Source organism: Syzygium oleosum, unplaced genomic scaffold (assembly GCF_021117445.2).
Source record: "Syzygium oleosum isolate NSW1041296 unplaced genomic scaffold, Sole_v2.1 Sole_v2.01, whole genome shotgun sequence".
Lineage (NCBI taxonomy): Eukaryota > Viridiplantae > Streptophyta > Magnoliopsida > Myrtales > Myrtaceae > Syzygium > Syzygium oleosum.
Genome location: NW_026607485.1, coordinates 25,149,050 through 25,170,845, shown reverse-complemented (window position 1 = coordinate 25,170,845; position 21,796 = coordinate 25,149,050). Strand labels below are relative to the sequence as shown.

Genomic DNA, 21,796 nt, shown 5'->3' with positions numbered 1-21,796 from the left:
TTAACCAAGTATAGTGGGATATCAAAGCTCTATACGAGTATTACCTTGTGGCGATCATGACCATAGTGGGGGGATAGCATTCGCACCAGGAATTTACGTACGTTACTCATATTTGATTCATCCTCTTTTGTCATCATACCATCCATGTATTTACATCTTGAAGCTGGACTTACCATGCATGCATGACTCAACGTGTGTCCAATGTCCCCAACTGAGGAGAAATGATGCAAGTTTGCCTTTCAAAAAATAACAACAGAAATGCACAGATCAGGTACATATATACATGAATGCAGAGATCCAAGGTCTTACTCTTTCTCTTTTAACAACTGGAACGTTTTTTCTTTCCCTTGTGATATTGTACATCGCTCCTTTGTCCTAGAAAGAAAGCTTCAAGAGAGAGATAATTATTACGCCATCGGGATTGTCGAAAAAGATAACGTTTTGCAACCTTGAGCAGCTTGCATGTACTCGGTGAATCTGAATCCTACTTCATTTCTCCGTTTGTGGCAACTTTATCCAAAACTCAACTTCAAGCTGGGCACACGTATTATATAACCCACTGAGTAATATCGATGTCAGAAATTTGCAGGGAGAAATATAAATTTTCTGCGGAAGTTCATCAATCATCTTACCTCAACCACGACGAATTAGACTTATTTCTTGAGCTGACTAGTGTGTTGTTTTTCACGAAAATGAACTAAATGGGGAAAGAGTCATCCTGAGGGTTTTTTATGCGAATGACGGCATGCTACGATTTGGACGCATGTCAAAGCATGGTGATGAGTTTTCAGGCCACATAAAGCCACCAAGAACTTGGTGGTTTCACGTCATGATTACTAGACTTTAATTTCCTTCGAATCGTTCCCTATATATACCCAGCCTATATGCATTTCATTTATATGCAAGAGTTACTGTTGCCACATTGTCGATCGGAGTGGTTTTTGTGTGTGTGACAGAAGCAAGGCGTGTTGAAAACAAAGCCAATGCCGTGGAGAAGAGTAGAGGACAAGGAGATGTTCGGGTTTGTGTGAGCCAAAAAGATGGCCAAGTTCACAAGGGCAGCAGCACAGCTAGCTGCTATGGTGGTGGCAGTGGTGTCGGAGTAGGACCTTGCGGTGATGGTGGCGGTGGAAGTGTAGGAGGTGGAGGTGGAGGTGGTGCAGGTGCTAGAACTGGTGGCGGTAGAGGAAGTGGAGGCTGCGGAGCAGGTGGTGGTGCAGGAGGTGGAGCCGTAGGCAGAGTTGGTGGAGTTATCAAAGGTGGAGTTGAAGCTGGAATTGGAGGAGGTATTAGTGATGGTGCCGGAGGTGGAAGCAGTGCAAGTGCTGGTAGAGGTGGAGGTGGTGCTGGCACTAGCGCAGGAGCGGGAGGCGGTGTCGGAGGTGGTGTAGGAGCCGGCATTGGTGATGTTGTAGGTGCAGGTGTTGTAGGTGGCGGCAGCATAGGCTGGCGGAGGCGTCGGTGGCAGGTGCCGGCAGAGGAATCGGAAGCGAAAAACATGTTGGGCCAAGAAAAGGTGGAGAAGAAGGCTTTTGAATCCGCCTCTCTCAGTAGATCTCATACGGAGCTTATTGTAAACGGTGTATGATTGCAACTGGATAGCAATTCATCATATAGTAGCTCACCACGTTGTAATAATGTATCGAAATAAAGAGATTATCAAATCTTTCCTAGCAAGCAATGATGCACACTCTCCTTCTCTCTTTCTACTTCAATGGTTGTTATCACTAGGTATGCATCCTTTTCCCGTCTGTCGTATCAATATTTCGGATCAAATTGAGACAGGACATCCACACTAAGTTAATTTCCCCAGTCAATGAACACCTTACGGATCCTTTAATCCAAAAATAACTTTGTAAATCGTAATTGGTAATCCACTATTATGTTTGTGTACTAAATTACGAACTTGCGAGCCCAAATTCTTCTTATAATCTCTTTGTACTAAAGTTGGTTGGGCCACCAAGCAGGCTCCTCATGGTACTCGAACAATCTCACTAGCCCAGCCCCATGATGCCTAATCGTGGCCCAAATTCTGGCTCTCTCCGTCTCTCATTAAAATTTGGAATGTGATTTTTAAAATCTTAAAGTTGACGATACTACCGATTTCTTGTCAAAGGGTTAGGACTGCGATAAAAGTTGTATGATTATATTATCCTAAAATTATGGAACGATGTCGATAATGTTGAAATAGCAAGCATAGGGATGGAATCTTGTCAAAGCGTTTCATCTTGGGCTTAGTCAAAGAATGAGAATAGTTTGAGGTATCGAGAAAGAGAGAGATTTTGGTTAGGAACAGGAAAAGAGATGCGTAGGATTTACTCCATTCATCTTTGATTCTTGCGATCGCAAGATCTTAGATTTGGTCTTCCACGATCTAGGATAGACCTCGATGGACGGCAAAGATGATGGAAAACATGTCATGGCTGCAATCCGGACGTTGATAGGAATGTTCACATTTGATTTCTATGCCTTTTTAGGTGCTTGTTATGTTATCTAGATCGTAACTTCGTAAGTTTAATCGTTAGTTAATGTTATCTTTGAAGGTGTGCACTATAGATCCAATAAGTAGTTGGGTCTCTGTCTATATTGCCTTCCTTTCGCTTTTCGCTTGGCAAAATCCACAAGTTTATGAATTTATTAAAGTTGCTAATAATAGAACTAATTGCGTTCTCATATAACTCATTCGGTATCTACGATGATATCATGACATATTTTCTAATTTCCTCTGACGATATGGTAAGTATTGTGATCTTATAATATGGTCCGATCTTAGGGTCAGAATTAGTTTCATAAACCTCACAATGATCTTAGAAACAATATTTTAAACCTACTCTCTCTTTCTCTTTCTCCCCACATTTGGAAGTCGGTTTATTTAATTTGAAGAGCAGAGATTGAAGGGCGTTGCGCTCTTAGTTCAACCGTCGAGCCACACATCATAATGATAGGGATGATCAAAGACGGTACTAGAAGTCCAAGCAATTTTGAAGAATCGTTTTTTTTTCTTTTTGCGTTCTTTTACCCAAAAACTTAAAATTAATTTTCCACTTAAGCGTGAATTTCGCGCACCATAGACCCTTAAAATCAAAAGGCCAAAAGTCCTTTAGAAAAGAAAAAGAGGAGAGAAGAGATTATCTATGTCGTCAAGGCAGTTAAACTTTGTGAGGGATTATGCAGGAAAGATCGTTTTGGTCGGCCCAATAGAAATCAAAAGCTTAAGACGCGTTGGACCCGTAACTGTAACCTCCACAACCGCCACTAACTACCGGACATAACCGTTCCTTCTTCTTTTTTTCTTTTTTTAATTGAAGAGATAAACCGGAGTCAAACGTAAGAACGTGTCCGATGTTTCTTCTTTGACGAAGTGAAATTAGTGTCGGTGAACTTCCGTCCATCGCGTCCTGGAGGCAGCTTCGCTACGTGTTGAGCCCACTTTTTAAAAGGGGAAATAATGTTCAAGGATTTGGTTTGATTTTATGAAATGAGGAAATTTCGACTTACCAAATACAACAAAAAGAATTAAATATAATTTTGATTAGGGTTGGAGACTTAAAAAATAGGATTTTATTAAAAAAAGTACCTTGAAGGCACATGCTAAACATCTCACTAAATAAAATTTGTCGATTTCGATGCACAGTCTTTCTCGTATTATGTGTGATTGGTGCACTAAAATTAAAAACATTTATTTATTAAATACAGTAAATAAGTGAAATAATGAACGAAGATTTGAAGTATTGCGGATTAGTTTACTTTTGGGGAAATTTTAAAAAAAATGTCTTAAACATATTGCAATTGTACCAATTTAGTCCTAAACCTTTTGCATTTGTGTCAATTCAATCCATCTAGCCAATTTTAGCCAGCCGGCGCTGACATAAACGCCGACCGATGCTAACGTGGTAATTTTTAAATAATTTTTTAAGGATAATTTTCCTTTCTTTTTCTTCCTTTTTTTCTTTTTTTTTTCCCCATAGTGGTCGGCGAGGCTCGCTAGCTACTGGGCGAGGGCCACTAAAGCTCTCACCAGCCGCCGGAGAGGGTCGCGGCCCTCGCTCAACCTCGCCCAGGCCCGCCTTGCCATGGCCACGCCGGCCATTGTGGGGGACAAAAAAGAAAAGAAGGAAGAAAAAGAAAAATATATAATAAAAAAATAAATAAAATTTGCCATGTCAGCGTTGGCCGAATGAACTGAATTGACACAAATGCAAAAGGTTTAGGACTGAATTTGCACGATTACAATAGGTTTATGACTTTTTTAGTAATTTTTCCTTTACTTTTGCATTACAATATATTATAGATTATGATTCACCAAAGGTTCTCCATGAGTTCAATGGTAAAAATCTGAGGTCAAAATCTTTCTTTGAGTTCTTTTATTTATGTAATAAAGATATATGGCTAATATACGCGTGGTTCTAGAATACCCATGTTAAATAACTCATCCACACTCCATATGGAGACATATATATGCATCAAACCCTAATTACCAAAAAGAACTGAACCTCAAACCTCTCTCGCTTCCTCTATCAAGACGAGCATCGGGTTTCGAATGGAAGGTCTTGCTAAAGTTACACAATTTTCGAACCATCTTGAATTTCCCCACATGTATATTCCGTGCCTTGAATAACATTATACTCGTGAGACGGCTATTTTTCACAAATATAGTATGGGATGTGGACGTACTCGCACCAAATAGATTACCCTCGCTTTAGTATGCACATAAAAAAAAAGTATATCCCCTCAAAATTGCTAACCATACATTGTCCATTTCAATATGGTGCATGTTACAGAACTCCTGAAGAGCTAGGTCGTATATGTAAATTCAAGTGAAGGATAAGGAAAATACCTTTTCCTCTACTTTATACCTTCTTATTTGCACTTGTTACTTTTCAATTGGGTGAAAATAAAAAAAGTGACATACTTTATTCCATCGAGCAAAGAAGCTTGGCTGCCAATAAAAAAATAAAAAAAAAAAGCTTGGCGTCTTCTTTGAACACGAAGAATATTCATGAACATTATTGCATCCACTGAATTCGGGAGATGGCAATATTTTATGCATTTCCAAAAAGAAGAAGAAGAAGGTGCGTTGCCGGGGCCGGACTCATCAATCAATGTTATACGGAATAAATGGAACAAAGGCAGATCCAAGAATTACAGCTTTTGAAAAGAAAACGGATCATACCCGGAGATTGTGCTCCAACCATAAGGCTTACTTTTATACGGAATAGATGCATCATACCTTGGCCATCGCCGAGGCCCGAACAAGAAAATTAAAAGTAGAATAAGGGAAAAAAAGGAAATTTTAATTTTTTTTTTAAAAATCGTCTACGTCAACGCTTGTCGTGCCACATAGACGGCCACGTCAACGTTTTCTAATTCAAAATTGGTTCGGTTGGATTACATTAGAAAATCATCAAAAGATTTAGGACTAAGTTGGTCAAATTAAAAAGTTGAGGACTGAATTGGTCATTGCAAATAAATTTTGGACAATTTTTCCGGTGGCAATGAGAGCTTGCAACTAACTTTTTCTTTTTTATATTTTTTTGGTCTTTTTTTTTTTTGTTAATACCACGAAAAACTCCAAACTGGTACAGCTGTGACGATTTTACCCTGAACTATTTTTTTGACCACAAAAAACCCAAAACTAGTACACCTGTGACAAATTTACCCCAAACTATTTTTTTGACTATCAAAAATCCCAAACCGGTATACTTGCGACAATTTTACTCCGAACTCATTTTTTAATATTATATTATATTTTTTCGAATTTTTTCGAATTTTTTTATTACTTTTTTTTTATTTTTTCTTTTCTTTTCTTTCCTTCATCTTCTTCATCTTCAACCTTTGGCCGGCGAGGCCGCCCTGCCGGTCTTTGGCGAGATCGACCCCTTGCCGGCCACAGCAGGGCCAACCTCGTCGGCGACCAGGCCAAAGGTTGAAGACGAAGAAGATGAAGGAAAGAAAAAGAAAAGAAAAGAAAAAAATTAAAAAAATTCGAAAAAAATAAAAAATATTATTAAAAAATGAGTTCGGGGTAAAATTGTTATAAGTATACTAGTTTGGGGTTTTTGGTGATCAAACAAATAGTTCTGGGTAAATTTGGCACAAGTGTACCAGTTTGGGATTTTTTATAGTCAAAAAAATAGTTTAGGGTAAAATTGTCACAACTATACCAGTTTTGGGTTTTTCGTGGTATTAACTTTTTTTTTTTTCACTTTTAGTAAACACAATATTATAGTGCATAAACATTACATGACCAATATCATTTAGCCATGGTATCATACCCTTTCAATAACGAGCGTGACTAAACAACAAATAGATAATTCTGGGATTAATTATTTATCATATGGTCATGCCTAGCTAAAGGGTAGATAAAAGAATTGTATGATGGAGTTGGGTAAGATGATTCAGATCGAAGGATTATCAATGTGGCTACTCTCAATCAGGTCAAATCTTGGGTCGATCCCCTAAGTTTGCGGATTGTCTCTCGTCTCAATAGGTGCGACTTATGATCGTGGTGCACATAAACTAGTCCGGACATTATCATAAAATGGTAAGACATACAAGAAATGTTATTTCAAAGTTTTGCACAGGATCAATGTGGTTCAATGGAAAATCCAATCCAAAAGCTAAAAATTGATAAGTAGAGAGAGATCACATTGTCAAGTGATGTGCGATACTTCAACAATCGTTATGACTATAAGAGGGAAGCATCGGTTAGCTGTGAAATTTGTCGTCACGTGTATTCTTTGGGTCCAAGAATTTATACCATACGTGTAGAATATGAATGTTTTTGGTGGGTAGGGAAAAAGGTTGAGCGGGAATAAGAGGAAAAGGACGGTGGGAGAGTAACATTACTTAACTGAAAAGGAAACTTCTATTGTGTTTTTTCAACATAATATTGCAAAATTGGTCGAATGAAACCTTAAGGTTTTCGAGGAATCGTTTGTTCGAGAGACTTCAGATTTTTTTTAGTTAAAAATATATAATGCAAGCTTTTACATAGCAGTCTAGTCCGAAGCAGCTATACGTAGCTACTTTGTCAACCAATCACGTATTAACACGTTGCAAACCTAAAGCTCTAAATAGTTAAATTCTTGCCGTGTAGAACCGTCAATAATCCAAGAAAAGATCCAATTTTTAATTTGGTCAAAATCTAGTTTCGATTTATGCATAGCCTAATCTCACTTTCGGAACTTTCCGGTGTGTATCCCGTGCTTCTATCCTATTACCCTTCTCTGTATGTCAGGTCCCCATCAGCTCCTTCGATACCAACGTGCGGAACAGAAACATCATCCAGAAAATTCGACCCGACCATAATTGAACTTAGAAGGGGAAAGAACATAGATAGAAGGACAGCGACGTGCATGTAAGGTCGATACGTGGTGCGGTTCTTTCTGGTTCATCTCCTTGCCTCTAATCTCTGATCGCATGCATTTCCGGAGCGAGGACACATCATCTTCCTCTGACGAAGGTGGGCGTTTTGTTTGCATTCGAAGAGTTCCTCTCTAAGAACTACAGAGAGCAAGAGGAGGAGGAGGAGGAGGAGGAGCAGGAGTAGAGGCAGAGCATAAAGCCACCAAAGAGACCGCCAGTCGCTATCCAATCCGCGACCGCCCAAGATTCTAATCCTCAGGACGCTTTTTCTCGATTCTGTATCTCCTCCTTTTCAACCCCCGGTCGCGTTGTTTTTTAAGGAAAAGAAATTCCACGGTCCTCTCCTTACCACTTTATCCAACCCCACCTTTTTCCCCCTCGGAATTTCTATAAGTATGCGCCCTCGATCTCAACATTGGTCCATGCAATCGGTGAAGACGGTCTTCCTCTCTCTCTCTCTCTCTGTCTCTCTCTTTCTGACATCGATCTTTAATCTCCTCGCACTTGCCATTTCCTCATCTTCTTGCCCTCTGTTCGATATCCCTCCTATATTTGTCAAGCGTATCAAATCACCCACCCGCACAGATTCCCATTTTCTTCCTCTGTAAATTTGCAGAAGATTTTGATTAATCTTCACTCCAACTTCACAAAACTTTCCCTCCGGAAAGAAGATAAGAAAGCTTCCATAATCAGTGACCCCCTCTGTGTTTATATATACCAACCTCCTTTCGCTTCTTCTGCAGAGATTCGCGCGAACTCTGTCATTGTCCTAGCCCTGCAAGCTTTGTTCTGTTCATCTCTTCCGTCGAATTGTTCTCCGTTTTCATTGTCCGCTGATAATGGCGCCACCGAACGACCCAGCCAAGCCGCTCTCCAGTGTCCTCCGGACCAACGCCCAGCAGAACCACTTCGACCTCTCCGAAGGCAAGCTGTCGGTCGACGGAGTCCCCGTCCTCACCGAAGTCCCCAGCAACGTCTCGCTGACCCACTTCTCCTCCACGCGCCGCTCCTCCGACGCCCCCCTCCCCCTGCTCCTGCGCGTGGACTCCACCGCCAACCGCGGCTGCTTCCTCGGGTTCGCCCAGGACAAGCCCTCCGACCGGCTCGTGAACTCCCTCGGCAAGTTCTCCGGCCGGGAGTTCCTCAGCATCTTCCGCTTCAAGACGTGGTGGTCGACCATGTGGGTCGGGTCTTCCGGGTCGGACCTCCAGATGGAGACCCAGTGGGTCCTCCTCAACGTCCCCGAGGCCTCGTCCTACGTCCTGATCGTCCCGATCATCGAGGGGGCCTTCCGGTCGGCCCTCCACCCGGGGCGGGACGGGCATTTCACGATATGCGCGGAGAGCGGGTCGACGCGGGCGACCGCCTCCTCCTTCGAGGCGATGGCCTACGTCCACGTGTCCGACAACCCGTATAACGTGATGAGGGAGGCCTACAGGGCCATCAGGGTGCACCTCAATACCTTCAAGCTGCTGGAGGAAAAGACTGTCCCGACGCTCGTGGACAAGTTCGGGTGGTGCACCTGGGACGCCTTCTACCTCACCGTGGACCCGGCTGGGGTCTGGCACGGGGTCCAGGACTTCGCCGAAGGAGGCGTGCCACCGAGGTTCGTTATCATCGACGATGGCTGGCAAAGCATCAACTTCGATGGGCAGGACCCGAAGGCGGACGCCAAGAACTTGGTCCTCGGCGGCACCCAGATGACCGGCAGGCTCCACAGGCTGGAGGAGTGCGACAAGTTCAGGAACTACCGAGCCGGGTCTATGCTCGGGCCCAGCACGACCCCCTTCGACACGAAGAAGCCCAGGATGCTGATCGACAAGGGTATCGAGATCGAGCACGCAGAGAAGGAACGGGACAGGGCGGTCCAGTCCGGGGCCAAAGATCTGGCCGAGCTCGAGTCGAGGATCAAGAAGCTCAAGAAAGAGCTCGATGAAATGTTCGGAGGGCAGGAAAACGGCGAAGATTATAGCGCAGGAGGGTGCGGGAAATGTGCCTGCAAGAGTGGGAGCTACGGGTTCAAGGCCTTCACTAAGGACTTGAGGGCAAAGTTCCCGGGCCTGGACGACATATATGTGTGGCACGCGCTATGCGGTGCTTGGGGCGGGGTTCGACCCGGGGCCACCCATCTGAAGTCGAAGCTTGTCCCCACCAAGCTCTCCCCGGGGCTCGACGGGACCATGTCCGACCTAGCTGTGGTGAAGATCATCGAGGGCGGGATCGGGCTCGTCGATCCGAGCCAAGCCGGAGATCTCTACGACTCCATGCACTCCTACCTCGCTGACTCCGGCATCACCGGAGTCAAGGTGGACGTCATCCATGTAAGCGATCTCCCTGTACATCCTTTATGCATTAATTTGCTTCTTTATTTTCGCATTCTACGAACATGTTTGAGCTGTTTCATCTTTGGTAATTTACTTATCTGTGGGGATCAACAACTCCCAAAATGCAGACTCTTGAGTACGTTAGTGAGGAATATGGAGGCAGGGTTGAGCTCGCAAAGGCGTATTACAAGGGCCTGAGCAATTCGCTCGCCAAGAACTTCAAGGGAACTGGGCTCATCGCGAGCATGCAACAATGCAATGACTTCTTCTTCCTCGGGACTCGACAGATCTCCATTGGAAGAGTAGGTAAGCGAAAGAAACACCAGATCACGCGCTAGAATGTCCAAATGAACTATGCCTTTGTTCGAATTTGTTAATAAGTTCGGTTAATCGGTGCTCGACAGGCGACGATTTCTGGTTCCAGGACCCAAACGGCGACCCGATGGGGAAGTACTGGCTACAAGGCGTGCACATGATCCACTGCGCCTACAACAGCATGTGGATGGGGCAGATCATCCAGCCCGACTGGGACATGTTCCAGTCGGACCACGAGTGCGCCAAGTTCCACGCGGGGTCGCGGGCCATCTGCGGCGGCCCGGTCTACGTGAGCGACAAGGTGGGCGGCCACGACTTCGGGCTCATCAAGCAGCTCGTGTACCCGGACGGGACCATCCCGAAGTGTCAGCACTTTGCCCTGCCCACCAGGGACTGCCTCTTCAGGAACCCCCTCTTCGACAACAAGACCATCTTGAAGATTTGGAACTTCAATAAGGTAGCTACGCTGCTAAGCAAAATTCGTGCAATCTTACCACTTCTTACAATGATTTTGTCTGTGATCGTTTCATTTGAGACTAAGTTGTACGTAACATCCTATCAATAAAATTTGTGCTTGCTCTGCTGCAGTATGGTGGTGTGCTCGGGGCATTCAACTGCCAAGGCGCTGGCTGGGACCCCAAGGAGCGGAGGATCAAGGGGCACTCCGAGTGCTACAAGCCGATGTCCGGGTCGGTCCACGTCGCGGACATCGAATGGGACCAGACCAAGGGCACGACCCAAATGGGCACGGCCCGTGAATTCGCGGTCTATCTTGGCCAAGCCGATCAGCTCATCCTGACCACCCCGAGCTCTGACCCGATCAGCATCACCATCCAGCCATCTTGCTTCGAGATCTACAGCTTTGTGCCCGTCATGCACCTTGGACCCAGTAGCACCAAATTCGCACCCATCGGGCTCACCAACATGTTCAATTGTGGGGGCACGATTCAAGATTTGGAGTACCCTGATTTCGGGGCTATCGTCAAGGTCAAGGGCGGGGGCGTGTTCTTGGCGTACTCGAGCAGGGCTCCCGAGAAGTGCATGGTGAACGGCGCCGAGGCCACGTTCTGGTGGTCATCGGAGGACGGCAAGCTGACCGTGGATCTCCCTTGGGTCGAGCAACTGGGTGGCGTCTCGACCGTGGCTTTCCTCTTCTGAATCAATCCAAGCACGTCTCGCAAATAACAATGTCATTAGTTATATCTATGTCGAGGGTGGTTTAATTCAAGTCAAACGTTTTTAAATTCTATGTTCTTGCGAGTCTTTTGGATCAATGATGTAATTCAGAGAGTATATGGGTGTAAATATCATCCATGGAACTCTTCCATATCAATTAAGGTTTACTTTGTATTTTCCTTCCTAATTTGACATGATCTTTTGTACTTCTTGTTCTTTTTGCACTTTTGGATTTGATTGGATAAAGATGTGAAACGACATGGGAAAACTTCCATTTGGCTCGTCTTTCTAATGCGCCACGGCTATCCAAAAGAGATAAGTGGATAATTCCCGAGCAACATGCTAGAAACATCCCAACGAGAAGTCTCTTAAGGATCTTACACGAACTTAGCAATAAATCAAACCCGATTTGATTAGAGATAATCCAATTACCAAAACTCAACTCGAAAAAAATTTAGTGTTGCGTTAATTCTAATCGGGACTTAATACACACGACATAAGCTGTTGAAAATCCCGTTACCGTCTCATTTTTTCTTGATTTTTTTTCAAATTGCTTGCGTGGAATATACTGCTGATTTAATTAATTGGATATGACTTTATTGAGCTTGCGTAATCCGCAACGCGAAGACTTGCGAGGAAGACAGGTGTTGCCATGTAGTCAGAAAAAGGTCGTCTCGTCAATTCCACGTGTCGATGGCTCAGAGCCAACAGAAAAATCCAAAAAGCCTAGGTGAAGTGGTCCCACCTATGCACGCAGCCGCAGGTAAAGTTCTCGTGCCTCCCACGTGGGGTGACGATCGAGATTGATCCATTATGGATTGAATACGACTTTCATTAGTAGCACCCAAATATCTCTCGTTAAATAAGTCGGTCCGCCACGCAAGGGAAAATATGATAACGATGTATAAGCACATCATGTAAATTTTTGAGGTTGAAGTACATACCATCATCAAAATATCATTAAGAGGAAATTTTTATAATGCAATAATGTATGGCACGGTTCAATATCTATTTCTACGATACTTCTGCACACTTATTTGCGATGAATCGTTGTAAAACAATTTTACAATGTTTTTATACTTAACTACGACGACATATGGTCATGTTATAGGTTATATTCGTTATATTGTGAAAGTGTCCGATCATAAAGTGTCGTCGACGGTAAGAATCGAATTATGAGACGACTGATTTGATAATATCATTTAAGTACGTTAGGTAGTATCAATATCATAGGATATATTACGCAATGTTGACTGCAAAAATTGACCCTTGTATCAGGTTTTAAATTTACACTCTAAAGATAGATGTAGAACACATATTATCGATCGTTTTCATGATCAAAATCAAGTTCGAGAGATGCGGATGCATGTCGCCTAAAATGCGACATGATAAGAACATCGAGGGCCGAGGATATTGCACATCGTCACATGAATCCTTTGAGCCTTCGTGGGAGACGTCTCTGTTAGTAAAATACATAAACGAAAATAATAGGATCTTAGGATACAATGAACATAAAACATTTGAAAAACATGGAAAAAAAAAAGATAGAGAGGACCTAAAGCCGATATCATCATGAGTTTGCACAAATATGTTTTAATCGAAGAGAAGGTACATGCTAAACTACCATCATATAAATCAGAAAAGGATATTGGTACTGAATAACAAGTAATCAAGAGAGCATATGTTCATCTATATGATTTCAATGTAATTTCATTATAAGTTGTTGTATGGACGATATACGACACATTACATTGTCACTAAACTCGAGAAGATGTATCGTAAATGAGTTATAAGTCACGACCCTCTAAAGTTTATACAAATATAACATTATATGTGGTTCGTACACGTAAAAACCTTTGTGGCAAATTCAGAAAAATGAATGAAAAACGAAAGATCTTATCGAAAGGGTTTGTATTAACAGGTGTCCTCGAGACGCTTGTTAAGCCATAATTTCAAGGCACCATGGAAATCCAAGAGATATACAGTAGAGGCTAATTGCTTTAAATAGACGATATTGATGTTTTTCCTAAAGTATGTTTAGTTAAGATTTAACAAGTTAGTACGCTTTTTCAACTAACGTTCCATGCAAAGAGAAGCGGTAATGAAGTTAGGTGAGTTGATGAGCGAGAGACCGAGTAGGTTGCTTGTGAAGACGCGTTTCTGGAGCATGTTAAGCAAAATGCCAAAATGGGATTATCCACAAATTTGTGGTCGGTCCAATTAAGAATAAAACATATAAAAAGAAGAATTTCTGCTTTGTTTTGTTTTGGGCCGTGAACACTAATCTGCGGACAAAAACGCGATGGAGTTGTCGCGAGGAAGGCCGTCGTCGAAGACGACAAAGACAGATGCATGGGAAGTTGCGGGGTTAGACCACCAACTTTCAAGAAAAAGAGAGAGAGGGAGAGGGATTCAACCAAAACTTACCTAAATTAACCGCCTTTAACGTGGGACAAAGGAGGGATGTCTGGTTAGTGTCGGCGTTGGGCTTTTGACGGTGCTGTCTTGTCTTCCTGTTTATCGGAGAAGGCGTGTGCGCATGCCTCCAATCCATGTATTCATTCGCGTGTACATGCTCTAAAGATCGTTACTGCCCAAGATTTCAAACCGATAGATCAGTATTGCAACAAAAATATCCCCAACCAATCCATCTGTGCCATAATCTGCCGACAGAAATGAGGAATTTTTGTGGATTTTCGAAACGCGGGGAAGCTTTCCGGGCAAAATCAGCAGATTTCCCAACCTCGATTCCTTTTCTTCCGATCTGGTTTCCCCAGAACCAACGTCGTTTAGAAGAACCATTTCCGTGTTTGGACCCAAGTCACGCGTCCATCGTTCGAGTTGTTTGCCACTTGTGTTTTCTCGTCGGCAATTTAACAGGATATTAACAGAAGCTAACGGAGGGCGGATTTGTCACAGGTATACCGGACTTTGTTATTTGTGTTTCCTCATCAGTAAGTTAACGAGATATTGATGGAAGCTAACGGAAATAGATTTGTCACGAGTATACCGATTTGAAATATTTGGTGATATGGAAATTAGTTTGTGGTAACTGTAGTACCGATATACCAGTTTGTGATGTTTGGGGTATTGTCCCAATTGTGAAAGTGTTTCGGTGCAATGTTAGGGCCCAAGCTGTTCAGCTTCTTTTCTCTTTCTTTTGCTGGGGAAGAAGATGAGATCCACAACTTCATGGCCCAACCTTCATTGATCCAGCAAAGCAACATCACTGTCGTGTTTTTTTTAGCATTCATGTCCAGCAATTTTATGGCCCAAACAAAACCCTTTTTTTTTTTTTTTTTTTGTCCTGCCCAAACCCAACCTTCAAAGACCCCAAAAAAGGGCAAAATCATTAGCATTTTCTATTGGGCTTTTTCAACAACTTGTACAGAATAATCTTAACTTTGGGAGAAAGAGATTCAAATAAAGCACGCCAACCGTCTAAAGGTGCGTTTGGTTCAGTATTCCCAAGAGGTTTTGGAGGAATGCAAATATCTTTAACTTAAAGCCTCTTGGAGAAATGTAAATTGCATTTGGTAAAAAATCCATTGTGAAGTTACTTTGGCCCAAGTAAAGTTTGGCAAATCTTATTTTGCAAAAGGCTTTGCGTTTTTTTTATTTAAAAAAAAAAACTTAACCTTCACTGGAGGTGGCGATGGGCTACTACCGCCGGCGACCCCGAATCTAGTGCTAGCGGCCGTCACCCAAGGTCAGGCGACCCTAGGTGACGGCCACCTAAGGTCGGGCGACCCTCGGTGGCCGTCATCGGGGTCGCACAACTTTGCCGACCCCTTGCCGGCCGCCCTCAGCCCAAAGAAAATGAACAGTCATGAGGGGCAAAATTGAAATATTGAAGAATTAGTGAGGGTAGTTTGAAAAGAAAAAAATTGGTTGGGTTTCGGTCAAAAGCTCATTGGAAATACTCGCCAAACACCTCTGCATTTACCCAAGGGGCTTTTGTGGGAATGCTAAATCAAATGCACCCTAAATATAGGCTTTTGCATATATATATATATATATAATGTATATACACAGACGAAACACTTAATTGACTTGCTTTTCAATCCTTCAAAAAAATATCTTTCGTAAAATAATTATAATAATAAATAATGATTGGTCCTATTCACGATTAGATCTAGCAAAATTGGTTATAAACATACTTCTTAACTCATATTTAATAGGCTAAGTTATTTTATGGGTTAATTACTTAGTAAATGTGTCATAAATGAGTTTTAATAATATTTGTGTTAAATGGGTTAACAACTTACTTTGATCAAATCCATCTCTATGACTTTCTCTTCACTCTTTCTTGCCCTCACTCGATTTTGCGTTCACTTGTCTTGTGCTCGAACTCAGTTTAAATATGAGCTTTCCTAAATTTGGTTAAACGTGTTTTAGCAATATGAATTGGATTGAGTATGAGTTGAATCATATATGGATCACTAGATTTATATTATATGGAAATTGGTCATAAGAAGTTAAATCGAGCCAATTTGGATCGAACTATTTTCGATCGGACCCGACTCGTGCGTTTGATGGGTCCATTCACGACCCAAATACCCACTTGCTCTACTCATATAAACAAAAGATAGCTACCCATTTTATTATTTTATTTCTAACATATTTATTCAACTCTGGTATGCATGTATGTATGTATATGTATATGTATATGAATATGTATATGTATAAAGTGGAAAAAAAAAATCATTATGAGCATGTGTCCAGGTCATCGGGCACATGAAGATTTGGACACGAAGGGGGAAAAGCCCTCCCCCATCCCATCATCCCCCACGCTCTCATCAGCCACAGGAAGGTGTGGACATCCAAAACCCTACTTTCTTGCGCCACGTGTGCATCCACCGCTGTCCAGCTCTACCCCCACCTGTCCTCAAAAAGTACCTGACAAGGCCACGACAGGTCACCACCCAAAATCAAAAAAATAAAAAACAAAAGAATCAAATCAAATTAAATTAAATGCATGGAAAAAAAAAATTGAATTTATACATAGAGAACAGGAAATTTAAAGGCTTGATAAGCCACTTCCTTGTGCACATGGAGAACATGGCTACCATTCGATTCCCCGCGCCAATATGGGGCCATATTTGCACTATAATTAGGTGTTTTTATCATCCCCCCTCCCCTCCTAATTGATGAGTTTAGGTTCTAATTACACGTGCTACTGGACCCCCTCGATCGAAAGTAGCTCAACCATATAATTTCTTGGGGCACACTCGATCATGATTAGTGATCCTAAACCTAATCTCGGATTGGAGGGTTATGCAGCTCGACAGAATTAAATCGCAAGAATTTGGTAGCACTTCGTAATTGCCGTTGCACTCTGTGAATCTATCTAGGTTGTTCTTGGGGAAATATAAAAGATATGCCTTGTTTCTGATCGAATGACTACTTACGTGCTGTTATGAATATCATTCACTTTCTTCCGGACAAAATCCCATATGGGATACCAAATTCCCTTCCTTGCAAATTTTGATCACCCAAATTCTGTCACAAATCATAACTTCAAGCACCCACAACCCCCATCCACCACCCACCATCGTATGCGACCGTCCACCCAACCTCGCCACCTCGGTCAACACTATCCACCACTGTCCCTACCTCTGCCGTCGCCCTCCTCCCCCACCTCTCTCTCTCTCTCTCTCTCTCTCTCTCTCTCTCTCTCTCTCTCTAAATATATATATGCTGAATAGACCTGCAAGGATGATATTCATGACAATGGCCATGGTTAGCAACTCTGTTTGAGGTAGGTTAAAGCTGTTAGTTCACCAAGGTTCGAGGTTAGAGTCATCCCGAGTGACCTCGACCAGGGTCACCCACGTTCGTGACAGGGCCCTTGACCTTGGACCACCATGGACAACCTCGACGAGGCTGGCGGCCTTGGATGAAAGTTGGCATTGCCACAACCCGACTTTGGCAAGTAGTATCACGATGTCAATGGCGAGCAATAGCCAGCCAGAAAGTGATGAGCGCGGCAGCTGCGGTTGAGTTTATGGTTTGAGTGGTTTGATTTTTAGTTGGTTTCGGATGGTTTGAGTGGGTGTGAGAATTTAAGAATTCGAAATCCACATTTCTGGAAAGAAAATGTCATTTTGGTGATTAGTTCTTAGTAATGTCCGCAAATACTTAAATAACATGTCTTTAAAGACACACATGTCACCAAGAACTCTGAATGTTGAATTGCGTCTCCCGAAGGGGAAGAATAATTTGGAGCTAACCGTATTGAGTGTCATATGCTCATTGTGAACTACAATCTGGCCAGAGAAGAAGCCCAACGTAAATTTGCACGAAATATCTCTTGCAAGAACAATCACTCCAAGGTCTAAGACTAAAGACGAACCGAAAAGGGTGGGACAAAATATAAATCAAATGAAGCAACTTGTCATATACATGATGCATATCGAAAGTGGTGGCATACCAGAAAAGATGTGTCCATCATAGATCATCCGCAGGGGGACAAATTAGATGCCCTAACAAGAGCCACCATAACCTAGCTAGAACTAGCTAGAACAACCCCCAATAATTGCACCCCACGCCTATGGAAACATCAAACGAGAAAAAAAAGATCCACAAGATAGAAATACAAAAGACGCAATACACAATAATGCAGAAGGAAAAGAGCTACATGAGCTATGTGGTCTGATTGAGCCGTGCATGTGCAACAGCCGTCATTTGTAAGAGAGGCAAAAAGAAACAAAAAAGTTGTAGCGGTATCATCGCACAACTCACCATTAGCCAACGAAAGAGGACACGTCTTCTTGTTGTAGAATACAAGCAAAAGAATAAAAAGAATTTAAAAGGAAAAAAAAAAAGAGACACAAAGATAAGGAATAAAAGGCCACCATTGTTGGCTTCGAAGGAGGGTTTTGCAATATACGAGTTGAGATCGCATCGCACAGAAATTGCCATGGTCACATGGATACAGCCATACATTCTACGCGCTACCTTTTCGTGTACCCTTTCGATGTATTCGATCAATTAATATCTTATGGCCGAAAAGAAATTAATTAATTCATTGATTAGCATTAAACCAGAAACCCACGTTTCTGGTTCATGTGCAGAGGCTTCTCTCTTGCTTATCCAAACAGGTGAAAGCGTGGAAACAATTATGATTAAGCTAGATGGGGGTAAATTATGTACCTTCTTAGTATAACCTAATGAAAATGATAGACAAATGGTAGTGACAGTGATGAGGAGGCAAATAATAAAAATTCGAAAGTTAATTAATCTTGAGAAGAAACAGCTAGTGATGATATTAGCTAGTTATGCGGCCAAAACATTACAAAAAGAGAGAGAGGAAGATATAGCTTTCTTTTTGCTAGGTATAATATGAAAATAAATCAGCTAATTTTCTTGAATAAATGTAAATCAGCTGAAGTGAACTTACCAATCAATATAAGAAAAATGGGTTAAAAGTATCTCCTTTTTTTTTACCCATTTTCAACAACAAAGAAGTGCTAAATATACCAACATTAATTTTTAGAAAAGAGGAGTCTATATAACTCTTTCTATAGTATATCTTTAATTCCTGTTGCCTCCTATTAAAAGATAATGAAACATGTCGAAAATCATGCGTATTATCACATTTACTACTATTAAAAGAAAATAACAAGAAAAAATAGGAATCGTCTTATCTCTTTAGGGACTGTCCGGGAATCTATTATGTCGAATCAATTAACGTGTCAAAAAAGAAAAAAATCGAGCTATAATTCAGAGAGGAGATTCTAAGTATTGAGCGTGTGAACATGGGTCATGTGTATCAAATTGGCGAAAAGATGCATTGCATCTTTGTCTACCTACAAAAAGATTTGCCATATAGCAGATCGAACTTCTTCACAAGCTTGTACTTGATATTGGAACATGTTAGAACATGATCTTGTGATTTTAGATAACAATCTTACAAAAGAAAAAACCACCCATCATCGTCACATGATCGAAAATGGGTGCATGAATGTCAGAAGCTGAAACAAAAAGGGGAAAGGAAAACATACCTTATCCAACATCAATGATCTCCGTTGTCCACCGTTCTTAAAACAAAATTTTGACAGGTAACCCACCATGGTTTTGCACTTCTTTATTGTTTAATGAATGGGGTTTCCCATGAGGAAACATGGGCTAACCACTTAAGAATCCCGTAAAAGGGTCGCGAAACATGCATTCACGCTTCATTGAGCTGGAAGTTTTAGGCCACAAAGGGTCGCACCACAGTGCATTGAATTTGGAAAGAGTTAGGGCTGAAGAATAATCCAGCTTGGTTTGATGAGGTAATATTGATGAATGGAGGTCGTGGTGGTGGTGGTGGTGGCGGTGGTGGACCGGTGGTGGTGGTTCAAGAGATTGGTGGTGGGTTGGGTCGTGGTGGCGATGAAGAGAGAATAATCATGTGGGTACATGTGCAGCTTTTGCGTTGGGTGCGAGAACATGCTCAAAGTAATAATAATTAGCATAAGAGAGTTAGACAATAATAACAATAATGATACGACGCTCTCTCTACGCTTAGCTAGGCGTATGTACACTTGGCATTTTCCCATTGAGCTATCCCCATTCTCTCGGAAGCCGTTGCGGGTTGAGCTGGGCTGTGGTCCCCCGCCGCAACTTTTCTTGCTTTTCTTGCAGCGATTATAATTAAATCGCATTATCCTCTGAATTACCACCAAACCCTTGTTCCACAAGCATCGTCACGCCCATATAAAATGCCCTCCTGTCGTGCCATTTTCACGTCACAAACACAACGCGAAGGTCTCTCTTCTCTCTCTCTCTCTCTGTCGAGGAATCAATAAGAGAGAGCTTCGTCAGTCATATTCGAATACAGTCTCGCACAATGGGGGCCGATTCTCCAAAACATTGTTTCATTGTATCCCTCGGCTTGAAGGGTCTTGATTCTGATGACTCAAACGGGTCTTCGAGGGGTAAACCGGTCGCGAGCAAGAGAAGGTTTCAGGCTAAGAGGAGGCTAAGGATCATCAGGAGAAGAGGGGCGAACAACATCGAGAAGAGGAACAACAAGGTGGGAGCCTCGAGGAGGAGTGTCGTCAGATGCTCGCGGAAGATTGAGCGGCGGGTCCGGACGTTGAAGACGCTGATCCCGAATGGCGAGTCGATGGGATTGGAAGGCCTGTTCCAGGAGACGGCTGAGTACATACTGTCCCTCGAGATGAGAGTGAAGATGATGCAAATGGTGGTTGACATGTTCTCAGGTTCTAGTGATCAGTAATTACTTAAAAACTACTACTCTGTAGAGAAGCCAAAACCACATTCTTTCCTACCCATTTTTTTCTTTTATATCTTTCTTCTCATTTTCCAGTTGTTATATGTGTTTAATTAATGCGATTCTTGGCCGGAGTTTGTTTGAGGTCAGATAAATTCGCAGCTACTGTTAGCACCCTTTTGATGTTGTCGTCCTCATTGTTTGACAGTAGATTGGTTGATTCATGAATTTGTCTGAAAGAGAGAGCATGATGGAGCTCTTCTTTTACAAATTTTTTTGATGTGCTGACCTGTATTATAGTTTGCTTTTATCGACCAGATCTTGAAGTGTTTATGGTTTTTGAAGTGGTTATTGTTGATTTGGCCTAGAAGAAGATTGAAGCAAAAAAAAAGTATTGCTCGGGAATTACAACATGAAAATATGCTAACCTAGGTTTCTAGGGATGCATCGCGCTCTTGAAATATACGAGAGAGAAATGACCTTTGGTATCCTGTCGGACGTGTTTGGAGGTTTTAACATGATGGATGAATTCAATCACAAGAAGAAAGGATATATGGGAGTGAGTTATTGTTTTCACAGTTCCGTGTGGATTATAATATTTGTGAAATATGATCGAGTTGACCTAATAGAATGAATCAACCTGATAACTACGTTTTGTTACATCGGATCGGTTCATAAACAACAGAAGTTGCTGATTATATATCCCAAGAAAAAGAAGAGCCCAGTTGACATATGGTAATGCTAATTAGCTACCCCACTTATTCAATAACGACATTATTCATAGATCGAGCTACACCGTATCAATGCAAGATCAATTATATATATAAAGCCTTTTACGTCGTCGGGCTCAATTATGTATCGATATTGTTTGTTAGATCTAACTGAATAATATCAACTCCGCTTTTCCGGTTTAGGAAAAAGTAGGCCATCAAATCAATTTGAAAAATGTATCTCATAAAGAATTCAATCAATACATATCTTCTTCTGTATATTTAAAGGGGAGAAACGTAGGGGTGGAATTTTTAAGCTTGGTAGAAGTCAATTTTGGACCTCCCACATCTTGGACTATCTCATTCTGACCATTGTATCGGGCCACATTTTTTAAAATGTATGTAAAGAGTGGGCCTAGGCCTAATGAATCGGCCCATCTGTTAGACTACGAAAATTTCGAATCTCCCCCAATTTGGACATTTCATTTGTCCCCCTTCCTCCTCTTCTTCTTTCTTAGCAATGTTTTTCTTATTTGTTAAGAAAAAAATTCTTGTCTTGGTACTTTTCCAAGGGATCGAACTCGGGTCTCGACCAGCCCCCACCGTCCCTTGCCATCGGGATCTGTTTACCATGGTTCAAACAGGATATATGTGGTATTCAAAATCAACTCTTTTGATAG

The 21,796-nt window shown here is 42.1% G+C and overlaps 3 protein-coding genes across 4 annotated transcripts; all 3 read left to right on the top strand.

The window, feature by feature from the left end:
• The first annotated feature begins 258 nt into the window (after window positions 1-258).
• Window positions 259-1,588, top strand: LOC115676205 (glycine-rich protein 5-like). Its single transcript, XM_030599091.2, has 2 exons — window positions 259-271; window positions 957-1,588. Exons 1-2 carry the CDS (start codon window positions 259-261, stop codon window positions 1,586-1,588), a joined length of 645 nt encoding a protein of 214 aa, XP_030454951.2.
• Window positions 1,589-7,774: 6,186 nt separating this feature from the next.
• On the top strand, window positions 7,775-11,370 carry LOC115676246 (stachyose synthase-like). Of its 2 annotated transcripts, none has more exons than XM_056319829.1 (4): window positions 7,775-9,689; window positions 9,821-9,998; window positions 10,097-10,503; window positions 10,560-11,370. In XM_056319829.1, exons 1-4 carry the CDS (start codon window positions 8,208-8,210, stop codon window positions 11,163-11,165), a joined length of 2,673 nt encoding a protein of 890 aa, XP_056175804.1. In that variant the 5' UTR covers window positions 7,775-8,207; the 3' UTR covers window positions 11,166-11,370. The 2 variants fall into 2 exon arrangements, with proteins under 2 accessions (XP_056175804.1, XP_030454982.2); XM_030599122.2 differs by having other exon boundaries at window positions 7,776-9,689; window positions 10,097-10,464; window positions 10,596-11,370.
• An 8,585-nt stretch (window positions 11,371-19,955) lies between these two features.
• On the top strand, window positions 19,956-20,582 carry LOC115676170 (transcription factor UPBEAT1). Its single transcript, XM_030599055.2, has one exon. The coding sequence runs from the start codon at window positions 20,020-20,022 to the stop codon at window positions 20,410-20,412; it is 393 nt and encodes a 130-aa protein (XP_030454915.2). The 5' UTR covers window positions 19,956-20,019; the 3' UTR covers window positions 20,413-20,582.
• The last annotated feature ends 1,214 nt before the right edge of the window (window positions 20,583-21,796 follow it).

What these genes read in the sequence shown, in the direction of transcription:
- LOC115676246 (XM_056319829.1), top strand. Translation starts at nt 8,208, where the DNA reads ATGGCGCCACCGAACGACCCAGCCAAGCCGCTCTCCAGTGTCCTCCGG. An exon ending in GATCTCCATTGGAAGAGTAG is followed by an intron (nt 9,999 to 10,096) that starts GTAAGCGAAAGA and finishes GGTGCTCGACAG; the next exon opens with GCGACGATTTCTGGTTCCAG. An exon ending in AAATTCGTGCAATCTTACCA is followed by an intron (nt 10,504 to 10,559) that starts CTTCTTACAATG and finishes GTTGTACGTAAC; the next exon opens with ATCCTATCAATAAAATTTGT.
- LOC115676170 (XM_030599055.2), top strand. Translation starts at nt 20,020, where the DNA reads ATGGGGGCCGATTCTCCAAAACATTGTTTCATTGTATCCCTCGGCTTG.